The sequence below is a fragment of the Anolis carolinensis genome, chromosome 2 (assembly GCF_035594765.1).
Source record: "Anolis carolinensis isolate JA03-04 chromosome 2, rAnoCar3.1.pri, whole genome shotgun sequence".
NCBI classification, from domain to species: Eukaryota; Metazoa; Chordata; class Lepidosauria; order Squamata; family Dactyloidae; genus Anolis; species Anolis carolinensis.
In genome coordinates this window covers 306,454,562-306,467,379 of record NC_085842.1, presented here as the reverse complement: position 1 = coordinate 306,467,379, position 12,818 = coordinate 306,454,562, and the positions used below count along the sequence as shown (strand labels likewise).

The window sequence follows — 12,818 nt, the reverse complement described above, 5'->3', positions numbered from 1 at the left end:
CAGGGCTAGTCAGCAAGCAGATGCCTGGGCGCAGGACCAACTTCGTCAAGGTCTGCATTTTCCCTTTTCGCTTAAAGATGGACTACTTTGCTATAGAAATCATGTTTATATCCCACCCGGACCGGGCAGGGAAAAAGCGCTTCGTCTGTGTCATGACTGCAAACCAGCAGGGCATTTCGGACTATTTAAAACCATGCATCTGATCCTAAGGGATTTTTGGTGGCCCAAGATCCGCAAAGATGTGGAAAAATATGTCAACACCTGCCCAGTATGCCAGCGCTCCAAGATAAGAAGGGAGAAACCCTCAGGGCTTCTACATCCCCTTCCTACCCCATCTCGCCCATGGGAAATAATTTCTGCGGATTTCATCACTGACCTACCACCTTCCTGTGGATTCACCACGATCCTAGTGGTGGTGGACCTTTTCACCAAGTTAGCCCATTTCATACCCTGTGAAGGTCTTCCCACGGCCAAAGAGACTGCAGATCTATTCCTCCAACATGTTTTCAGACTACATGGATTGCCCAAGAGTTTAGTCACAGACCGTGGTTCTCAATTCACCTCTCGTTTTTGGAAGGCACTACAAAAACTATTGGACATAGACTCTCGCTTATCTTCAGCTCATCATCCTCAAACAGATGGGCAAACGGAGCGCACCAATGCCACCTTGGAGCAGTATCTTCGCTGTTATGTAAACTACCAACAGGACAATTGGGCTTCTCTGTTACCACTGTCAGAGTTTGCTTATAACAATGGAGTTCAAGCTTCTACAAAAGAAACGCCGTTCTTTGCAAACTACGGCTTCCACCCACGTTTCTTTCCCCCTGTCATTGAAACTTCAGAAGTTCCCGCAGCAGAGGATTGGCTGCAGGAACTCACAGCGGTACAACAACTTTTGCTCCAGCAACTGGACCAAGCCAAGGAGGACTATAAACGCCACGCTGACAAACATCGCCAGCCGGGCCCCGAAATTAAGGTAGGAGATCGGGTTTTCCTGTCCACTCGCTTTCTGCCCTCCCACCGCCCTTGCCGGAAGTTAGATGCCCGTTTCATTGGCCCCTATCCAGTGGTGGCGCAATTAAACCCCGTGACTTTCAAACTCCAACTTCCGCGTTCAATGCGCATCCACCCAGTGTTTCACCGTTCCCTGCTCCTTCCGGCGGATGGTGTGCGTCCTGATACAGACCAACCGGCCCCCCCTCCTGTTTTGATGAATGGGGAGGAGGAGTTCGAGGTTGAGGACATTTTGGATTCTCGCTTTCACCGCCGCCGCCTGCAATATCTCATTGACTGGGTGGGTTTTGGCCCTGAGGAGCGCTCTTGGGAAGACGCCTCCACAGTTCACGCTCCTGATCTAACCCGTCGCTTTCATCAGACCTATCCCACCAAACCGCGGCCTCGCGCTTCGGGGAGAGAGTCCCAGTTTGGGAGGGGCCTTGAGGAGGGGGATAGTGTGATGATCCATGGGCCTTGTAGTCCTGCTCAGGACATTGTAATTCCTGATGAAGATGAAAACTTGGGTTTTTTACCTTCCCAGTCTGAACTGGATTCCTCTCAGCCAGATCTTTCCCAGGCAGATCTGGGAACCTTGCACCTGCAAGAAAGTTGTCTCCCAGAAGTATGTCAAACAAGCCCAGAGTCTACTTCTCCCGTGTTCTTGCGCCGGGAGTTTTGTAAACAACAGAGAAGTTTGGATTCAGCTTCGCGCAGGAGTGCGAGGATTGCAGCTAAGAATGTAGCCAATTAAGACTGCTTCTCGTGAGAATCTTTAAGGAGTTTAACATCTGGTCTCAGAGTTTAGCTTTCGTTTCTGATTCCCAGAGAACTGCTTCGGTGGGAAAGTTAGACTCTATATAGATGTTTTACCCGCGTAGTAACTTCGCGGAGTCAATTCGTCAGCCTACGGAGCGGGTTGTGTCTGGACAGCGCGCTCCGATTCAAGCCTCGCTCTCGCTCAAGCCTTGCCTTGCTATCCAGCCTTCGCCTTGCTTCCCAGCCTTTGGTTACCTACGGACTTTGCCTTGTTTCCCAGGACCAATCCTTGCCTTGTTCCACGGATTTTACCAAGTTATTCCACGGACCTTGTTCTTGTTCCTAGTTACCTTGTTCCACGTTTTAAGCCTTGTTTCAAGTATCAAGTTATTTCCTAGCCTTGCTCAAGTTTATGGACTAAAGGACCTTGTCATCTCCCCTCACTTTGCTTGGCAAAGTGAGTGTTTCGGTTATTGGATTACAACTTTGGACCTTAATATTTCATATTGGACATTATTTCCTTGGACTAATTTTGACCTTTCCTGAAAGGTCTGCTTCTGGACTATCTTTTACATTTGCTTTTACTAACTTTATATATTTCCTTAATAAAGATATTAGATAGAATCTGGCCTCTGCGTATGGTTATTGGTGCTCTGTAGCCTGGGTCGTGACAACTATTCTCCAAGCTAAACAGACCCAGCTCTTCATAGAGCTTGGTTTCCAAACCTTTGATCATTTTGGTCATCCTTCTCTGGACATGTTGTAACTTGTCAAAAGCCTTCTTGAATTGAACCATGTTGGCAGTGGTCAGCATGATTTATAAAGTGATTTATGTGGTGGCATTGGGAGGGTAGCTATATAAAACAGCTCCTGGTTCTCTATCTCAGCCAGTGTTTGTGTAGATCCTCTCCACCCCAATGCATGTATTTTGGCTATTCAAATACTTTAAAGCAGTGGTTCTCAACTTTTGGGTCCCCAGATGTTTTGACCTTCAGCTCCCAGAAATCCTAACAGCTGGCAAACTGGCTGGGATTTCTGGGAGTTGTAGGCCAAAACACCTACAGGTTGAGAACCACTGCTTTAAAGTATATATTACATTGCATGAACTGCACAAAACACTCTTCAAAAGTCAAAATGGGTCAGAGGCTTAATATTAGATACCTGGGAAGTGCAAAATAGTTCATTTCATCAACTCCATCAAATCTATTGAACTTATTTTCCATCCCTGCTGTTTATGCACCAATGGGAATGGTATAGTCTGTTTCCAGCCACTAAGCCTGTTTCCTTTATCACTCAATATTACTCTCAGTCTGGTGATTTTTTCCCCTTTTTGTGTCTTTTGCACTGAGTTGGTTAGTACAGTGGCTTAAATATCGAAATATTTTCCTTCTGCTTGCCAGCTAGACCACAGTGCTTCTTGCCCCAATGTTTTTACTTTCTATTCTTCTTTTTCAAGTTTATTAAATGATTCTTTTCTTAATTATTTGTTGACTTACTTCTTTTTTTTTGCTCTGACAATGCACTTATTTTATGTATTTGTTCCAGCTGCCTCTTTTCAGCTTTCTATGATCTTCTCATTAATTATTGACTTACTCCAGCTTTTTCCAATGCTTTTCCATTTGTCATTGTGGCACCTTATTATTGAAATTCCCTTTCCTCTGATAGCTGTGTTGCTTTATCACTCTTGATATTTATCAAAAGTTAAATGTTATTTCTCAACATTTTTACTTCACTTTTCTTGTTGCTCCTCCTTGGCATAGCATCTCAATATTTTTTCTGTTTAATTCAGTTACCATCCTTTTTTCATATGCCCCATGTTTGCAGGGTGAAAGTAGGCATGGATCAGATAATTGAAAAGGAGATTCCCATCCTTTTTGGACTGATGGATTAAAAGGTGTCTGCCTTTTGTCAGGTAATCTGTATATATCTCTCATCATCTTCTGGTTGCCTGAGCTCCCAATTTTTAACTAATGGTGTAGTCAATAAGGACGTATTAAGCTTCAGCATTCCAATTAAGCCCTCTTAAGTTTCAGGATCTCATATTTTATATAAGGGTATTGTTTTGAACTTTCAAGTCATTTCAGACTAGTGACACTCCAACACAGGTTTTTCTTACAAGTTTTGTTCAGAAGAGTTTGTTCTTCATCTCCAGATGGAGAAAGTGTGATTGGCCCAGTGTCACTCAGTGTGTTTCCATGGATGATGGAATCTGAATCATGGTCTCCAATCATATTTCATATTTCAACCACATATATCCAGCTTAATGAAAAAGATGCCAGTCAACATTTTGAAGGTCTGCAGACCAGACAAAGCTTATTTCAAGTGTGTGTATCTCCTAGAAAATGCCAAGGTGTTCTGAACCAGGTTGGCAAGCTGTCACATTATTATTATTATTCAGTCTGGATAATGGTCTTGATGCTGCTTATTGTCATGGCAACTCAATTTTTATGCTGGGATATGCAAAGATCTTTGATTAATGAATAAAATTTCAGCTCTCTTTCTACAACTCCTCCCATTGAAAATTTCCTTCTTAGATTTCAGATTCCAGGTATCAGGGAAAAATCCAAATCCCAACAGGACCAATTCAGTTATGAATGGAAAATGAAAAGCCTTAGATTACAAGTACAGGTTGAGTATCCTTATTCAAAAATCCAAAATATTCCAAATCTGCAGTTTTCCACATGGGTGGTTGAGATAGTGACAGCTTTGCTTTCTGATGTTTCAGTGTACACAGACTTTCTTTCATGCCCAAATGTATTTGAAATATTTTGTATAAAATTACCTTCGGGATGTGTATATAAGGCATATGTGAAATATAAATGAATTTCATGTTTAGACACAGGTCCCATCTCTAAGATAATTCATAATGTAAATAGGGGTATTTTAGTGTGTGTGTGGGGGGGGGGGTGTGTGTGTGTGCGAAATCCAAAACACGTCTGGTCCCAAGGGACACTGTCATGCCCCATGATGACCTTCACTGTTTACCCCTAGTTAAGACCTTTTTAGTTAGAGGGATTAATATTTTATGTACAGTTTCTGGAGGGTCTATATAGACAGCCTCATGACTGGAGGGTGAAGAGAAAGGAATACCAGAAGGTCTCCAAATAGCATGTCCCGTTGGAGTCGTATTCAAGCCCAGTCAGAGCTGTATTTAAGTTCAGTAGGATCTATATTCAAGTCCAGAGATTAATATTGACACCATCTTAGAGACAGTTGAACACCATACAAGAAAGAGACAATAGGAAGAAACAAAGATTCAAGAGCCTCAATTCTGCCAGAACTGTGTCTATCTCTCAAGACATTGCCTCTCCTCATAAAGACTTTGTAGTGAGATTCAGAAGAGAAACTTTAACATTCTTGTCAGTTAATAAATTCTTGTTTGATTCAACTATATAGTCTCCGATCTGTTCCCTGCACAGCCTTCCAAGTAGTTAAAATAGTATGGGGGCAGAACAGATACTCAATCTGTCAATATTGGTTAATGCTCATTTGAGTGTATCTAACAGGGATGTGTTGGATACTGTGTTGAATACAGTCTAGTGCAGACAATTAGATTAGCAACCTTGGAGATAATTTCCTGTTCATGGATACATCCACACTAACCCTTTTATGAAAAGGTGTTCTACCTTGCCTGTTCACTTACAAAGTCAACTCAGTGCTACATAGTATCGACTTCAGCATCATCACAGGGATTAAAGAATCGACTTCTTTAATGTAGCTTGTATTAGAAACCTTGAGCAGGTTGATGATTCATGACTCCATGTAGCTCCCCCCACTATTGGTGCTATGTGACAATCTGCATTATCTAACAAGTCTCTAAGTGATTTTGGGCTTAATTAATATGCTGGTCTTTCATGTTGGAAAAAGACAACTCTCATCTAACTTTACTCTGCTGTTCTGTCCTTTTCTGCTATTTGACGTAGTGAGGCAACTACTTCAGAAAGTAAATGCTGGGATCAGCAGGGGCACCAATTCTCATGGGTTTCTCCCCATTGCCTGCTTTTAGAGAAACCAGTTCTGAATACCACATGGCTCATTCTGCACTCTTCATCTGACTCAGGCTTGGGCAAAACTTAGTCCTCCAGGTGTTTTGGACTTCAACTCCCACAATTCCTGACAGCCTACAGGCTAGGTCGCTATACATTTTTCAGGCTTTATGGCCATGATCCAGCATCATTCTCTACTGACATTTCCCTTGCAACTCTGGCTGGCATCTTCAGATGGTTTGTTGGTAGTAAAGCAAGAGGAGTGTACATATACTGTACCTATCGATTGTTAGAAATTGTGGGAATTGAAGTCCAAAACACCTGGAGGACCGAAGTTTGCCCATGCCTGATCTAGCCTATAATACTTAAAACAGCTCTTCCATAGTGGCAACAAAAAATAAACCTGTTGCTTCCTACACTGCCATGGTGTACTCAGTACAGTTGGTTCACTTGCATAGCTCAGTTGTCAACACAGTTGCACTACATCCTGTTTCAACAAGAATATAATTGGGGGAGATGTGTGGAGTATGAGTATAACAAGGAACATTATTACTGTGCAAATAATTAGGAAAGAAAACCATAATTATAGTTCAGTGGTTTTGACCTGGAAACCGTGATGGGCTGATTGAGATGTAGGATTTACGCCTAACTGGATTACAAGTATAATGAAATGAATTACTCTTGTAGATCAAAATATTATGAAATGCAACGAGAGAAAATGGCATCAGATTTTGAACATCCACATATGCCTGAGCAGCCTACTCACACACAGCTAATCTTTTGGACTACAATTCCTATGGATTCTGGGATTTTGACTGCAAAAATGCATCTCTAGGCCTATCTTGCAATAAGAAACATCAACCATCGTTCTTTTAAAGCTTAGAAGAAACTTTTGTGTTGACAAGGCACTATGGCAGAGCATATTATTTTCAGATGGTGAGGTCTGAACTGTAAGTGAAGATTATTATTATTATATTTATATATTTTATATATTATACCCTACTTTATCTCTCCTGAAGGGGACTCAAAGCAGCTTAACATAAAAACATTAGCATATAATTTCAAATATATCAATATGCAAACATTAAAACAGGATTAAATATAAAGAGTATTTAAAAATTCCCAGTTAAAAACAATTAAAACACATTCAGAGTTAAAAACCAGAGCACCCTTCTTGCCCAGCATTTATTAGACTTATATCACACCTTTCTCCTGAAAAGAGGAATCACAATAAGACTGAATACAAAAATACAATTAAAATGTAAAATAAAAGCAATAATTAAAAGACATTTATAATAAAAACACAGATTTCAAAATTCATTAGTAAAGATGTGCTGGCCATTGTGAAACACAACAAGACAAATCTGAAGTCGCTCAGATTTCTTCTACTGCATCTCTCTAAACTACTGTTGGTGGATCGCTTTAGAACTTAAGGCTGGAATTACACTGCCCCATCAAAATATTTTCTGCTGCTAAAGTTAACTACATCTTCATACATGCACAGCAAACCTACACGTTTCTCTCTTTCTTTTCCCCTACACTTGCATGCCAGCTCAAACCCTCCAAAAGTCCCAGTTTAGCTGGGGCGGTCCCAATTAATCTTGTGTCATCCCACTTTTTCAGCTGGTTTTAATTTGTCCCAGTTTCTCTCTCCCCCTCCTAGTTTCCCCCTTTATCCATAGTTTACTTTAATTACTGAAAACTTAATACAAAATGCAAACATATTTGCACTCAGTTGCAGGAGAGGAGAGGTAAAGGCAAAATCTTGCCCTTCCCAGTAGGCTCAGGCAAAAGCAAACGACTGCAGCTTCTCCTAGCTTCTTGCATGTCCTTCCTCATGAAAAACTTTTGACATCTGCCCCATATTCTGATGGTACCTAGCCACATATATTCCAGTTTTTATCAGTGAAATGTTGGAGGGTATCCCAGTTACCACTGAAAAAGTACACATAGATTATAAGAGCTGGGCATGTGGTTTTTCCAGCTGTAGTCTTGCTACACATAACTTGGTGGGCAGCTGCAGGCCTTAAGGCTAGAATTAGGGACAAGATCAGGGAATAGAGAACCACAAATAATGTTTTGTGGTCATGAATTCCAGGTAGTCCCAGATTACCTGGGTGAATCTGACTGTTTTAAATACTATATCATACCTTTGGCATAATTGTCAACATTGAATTCCAGTGCAAATGCAATTTAAACTAAAATAAAATAAATTAAGGTCCACAGGTCAGTTTCCCAGTCACTTTTTATATTTGCCATTCTGAGAAGAAAGCATTCAGAAACATCTAGCAATAGCAGCTGTTGCCACTTCCTCTTGAAGAGTGTATCAGGCTCACACATATTTTTGATGGAGTACAATGTATGCCCAGCACCTCCTGTGAGTTGGACTATCCTCCTGCTATACTTACCTACTTAGCATTTGAATTACATGAGTAGGGGGAATCAATTCAAGGAAATTTCCCCTGACAGTCCTTATTCAACACAACCTTCCAAGAACAAATGGCAATCCCATCCATGTCACCACTCGTAGTCTTCTTATAGAGTCCGCACACAGGACTAAACTTGGTGTTGGCTATTTGACCTCTTCAAATATTCAGCCATGGATGATCTTATCTCTCTACTCTACCACTCGATGGCCTTATAGATACTTGTATAAAATGGCTGAATGCTCAGAGGGCATGCTACTTTCAGTGTGTGCTGTTCTGAAAAATGCAATGCATTTCCAGGAGGGTCATTTTGCAAAGATGACGTTTCTTTTGGAAGGGTACCGGAGCTCCTATGTTTTCTTGGCTGCGGGCGCACTGCCCACTGTCTTCTTGAGAGTAGTACTTGAGCTTGGTTGCACCTTGGTTTTAGGAACAATTGGCCTTCTCTGCTTCTGAGTATTGGCATGAAGGGATTTCAGTCCTAGCATCTCACAGTATTTGTTACACTGGTGGAGGGCCTTAAACTGGTCGATGAATGAGATGGAGCAATTGCCTTTGAAACCTTTGTACCTGCAGAAGAACAAAAGAGAGAAAAAGAAGAAAGAGGGTTAAAACCTTCAAAATGAAAAGTATTTTCATTTTGCAAAACCTACAACACATTAAGCCCATAGAAATAGGAGGGGAGAAATAGCAGTGCTTTCATTTGCTCCTTATCAATACCTTCTCCAGCAAAATCGACTGCCATTATGAAAACGGTCAGGTTGATGTCCCACCGCAATAAAATATTGATAGGAGTGTATTAGGGAGGGTTATAATGGGCCAGAGCTCAGAAAGGTTTATTCTGGAGACTATAGTTTCCCCAACTTACCAGTCATCATGTCCTTGTCCATGCTGACCGGAGCAGTCTGGCATTTTAGTCCAAAAAGTAATGTTTTCAAGCTTACAGTAAAGACCATCTAGTCCTCTGGGCATGACGTAAGAAGAAAAATATGGCAACTGGGCTATCAGAAATGTAAACTGGCTAACCCAGCACTTTCACTTCCATTGAATTTCATCCACATTCAAGTTGCTTGTGATATAATAAAATGACTAGAAAATTTGACAAGCCCCATAGGATTGGAGCAACAACAACCAATCTGTATGTATGTATGTATCACTTTTACTTAAAATTCCACTGCTTTGATTCAATAGTTAGCAAAAGTATTATGGTCACACAAGTTGGGGCAACAAGAACCAAGGGATAAGTGTCACTGGTAGTTAAAAATCCATTGTTTTGATTCAATGATTGCAAAACTATGCTGGCAGTTAAAAACAAGGGTCAGGACTGGATGCATCCAAACTTATAATACTTCACTTATGAACTCTTCTGCTCATGAAACTTTCCTTCAGTCCACAAATTTCTACCACTAAAGTAACTTAAAAGTTCATTTGAGCATTTCTATACATAGTTATAACAGCCAACAAAATGAGTCACAAAATTACTAGGGAAATGCGAACACAGCAAAATGTGCTAAATTTGAATGATTTTCAATGTCTTACCCTCTGCTATAGAGACTGAAGGAATATTTCACATTGAGAGAATGTTCTTATATCAAAAGGTAATGTTATCATTTTGGTATCTGCTCCTACAAGACTTTTTCCTATGAATATTTATGTTCACCTTACGATAAACGTACAACCTCGCAAACATTTTTGTAACAAGTACAAAGCTACCTCAGCATTTTGGAAATGAAATGTACTGGTAAAATCACAGGTGGTCTTTACCCAGTTAAAAGCATGCTGAAAACCTACTGAAATGGATGGCTTTCTGCCTTGCTGGGCTCACAGCAGGACTCAAAAAATGCACATTCCTTCGCAAAGGAATCAATGCTGTTAACCTACCTCCACTACCCTTAAAATGTCATGACCAAAACTATTTTTACTATCCCACTTTTTCCTCCTCCTGCTTCTCCCACTCTCCCTCCATTTTGTCTGGTATATCCACCATTCTGCAATAAAATCAGATTAAATCAGGTACAGAAAAGCGAGGGGTTTTATACAAAAGATCACCCAGCATCATAGCCAAAGGCTCCATGGAAACATTTCAGATTTTATATGGTGTCAACAACTGCCACTAATGCTCTTCCGAGGACCTGCCTGTCTTACTTTAATAAGAATGCTTGACAGCTTTCCCCTTTTTCTCATTCAAGACAATTCTAATTTCCTTCTGGCGTTTCGAACACTCAGTGCTGCATGCCATTCTCCCAGTATTAGTGACAATACTGCTGAAAATACACATTTAAATACACATAACTCCAGTCCTGGTGACAATAACTAATCTCTTCATATGTTAGAATTTTAAAAAATAGGGCCATAAAGCCATTTCATTATGCATTTCTTCCATTCTCCTTGAGAGAAGAGAGACAAAGTAGGAAGGCACCAATATTAAATGCTCAGCTTTCTGAGCATCAGTAACCACACATCTGATGAAAGGCCACCAAGAAACATCCCTGCTTCAGACCGAGATGGAACAAGTATTTCCACCTTGGTCTTGTAAGTGCCTCTTAACTGATCACACAAATGCTAAAGTGTTTTCAAGCATACCTTTGGAGTAATGCATATTGTAAACTCTGTTTTTTTCCCCTTGCACTTACACACAGTTAAAGACAACACTCATCTTCCCATTGCTGTTTTTACTGCAAACCTAGAACTTTCTCTGTTGTTTTCATCACATCTGCAAAATCATGGGCCCTAACTTATTTTTATAATTCAAATATTTGTCCATCCCTTTTTGTACTTAAAAAGATCCTATAATTTTGCTCAGAAAAAGAAAGGAAAGACAGGATTCACATGCACATGCACACACACATGCGCACATAAAATAAAACTTGGGTTTTGTTGGTCATTCGTTTTGCTCCTTTTCAACAGCTACTTCTGAGCTGTTTCCAAGAGACCATGGCTTCGAAGCAATATTTCTGAGCTGGTGTACTGCTCCTCCACATTTGAGGTTCTGACTTGCACAGATTTGGTTAAATATGTTTATTTTTCTAGGAAACTGCATGACTTCTGCAGTGTAGACACACATAGGTCCCCCAGGTACCATATTATGGCTTCTTTTTGTGCCCAGAGAGTTTTGTCAGAATCCCAAAGCTCCTTCGAATAGTAGTGTATTAGTTTGCCCCTTTTACATCCTGACCACATAAGGTAAATGCAAACTCTTTGTTTTTGCACTCCCCCCCCCCCCCCAAAAAAAAAGAAAGAAAAAAAAAAGCTCTTTGAATGATTTGACTCTCTCCTCTTTTCCCATCTGGCCTAATTGGTATAGCACTCTCAAAGCATTTGAACTGAAACTTATCATTTAAAAGAAGCCTGGTAGAGTAGGATTGATTATACATTGCATTGACAAAGGTTCATTTCCTAACCGTGAGTGATGCTTCATTTTCTTCTTCAGAAGACTGAAGACATTTTGCTATATTTTTATAAAGGAGGAAGTGTGCCCTCTGCTGAATGAAATCATATTACAGCTATCCTTGCTTAGCAAACTTACACACTACACTCTCAGTTAACCGAAACTCAAGCAACCAGAACTCTCAAGTTACCAGCAAAAAAACTGAAGGAATAACACTTTACATAAAAATAAAAATTAACCTTAATCATACAATTAAATCAGTTTTTATATTGGTTTTAATTTCTATATTTTGATATTAATACAATTTATTGTGGTATTGTACAGTATATAGGAGCCCCCCATGGAGCAGCGTGTTAAAGCGCTGAGCAGCTGAACTTGCAGACTGAAAGGTTGCAGGTTCAAATCCAGGGAGTGGAGTGAGTGCCTGCTGTTAGCTCCAGCTTCTGCCAACCTAGCATTTCGAAAACATGCAAATGTGAGTAGATCATTAGGTACCACTCTGACGGGAAGGTAACGGTGCTCCATGCAGTCATGCCGGCCACATGACCTTGGAGGTGTCTACAGACAACGCCGGCTCTTCGGCTTAGAAATGGAGATGAGCACCAACCCCCAGAGTCGGACATGACTGGACTTAATGTCAGGGGAAACCTTTAACTTTACCTTTTACTATGGGATATAGTATTTGGTAGGCCTATTTTAATAGTAACTCTCAAGCAACTAGAAATCACCTTTATCTGGCATCTACCAATCCTCGTGGGTGCCAGTTAACTGAGAGTCTTCTGTATTTTAGTGTGATGAGAAAAAATTAAATTTTTAATTACAGTATTTCAGTCTAGCCGAAAACCAAGAGAGGGGATTTTAAAATGAATTCTAAAAGCCACAAACATTCAAATGAAATATAACATTTGACAGAGCAATTGGGGGAGACAACCACAAATAGGAGGGTTAACTAATGCTATACCAACACTTGGCCTAAGAAAAGATGGAATAACACACGATGCCAAAAATGGCATGAAATTTCATAAAATGGCAGTTCCAGCAGTATAATACCTGACAAACATTAATTATCCCAATAATTTCATCCACATATAAGGCTGCCTGATTTTACAGCCCAAATCTCAAAGCCTGCACTATTTTTTAAGATCCTTAGAGAGAAATGGAAGAAACTCAGAGTGCGGGTTCTGCCTTGAAAATGTATGTGTGCAAGTACTTGTTGGGTCTTTTTTATTTGACTTTTTTTCCTGTGGTCAGTACTTAATGACTTCA

At 40.4% G+C, this 12,818-nt stretch overlaps 1 protein-coding gene across 2 annotated transcripts in view; it reads right to left on the bottom strand.

Moving 5' to 3' along the window:
• Positions 1-6,884: 6,884 nt before the first annotated feature.
• Positions 6,885-12,818, bottom strand: part of alpk2 (alpha kinase 2) — an 81,887-nt gene continuing 75,953 nt past the window's right edge. For both annotated transcript variants that reach the window (XM_008115129.3, XM_062972531.1), the window contains one exon: positions 6,885-8,734. In XM_008115129.3, coding sequence (XP_008113336.1) covers positions 8,515-8,734 — 220 coding nt within the window. In that variant the 3' untranslated portion in view covers positions 6,885-8,514. The remainder of the gene's footprint in view (positions 8,735-12,818) is intronic.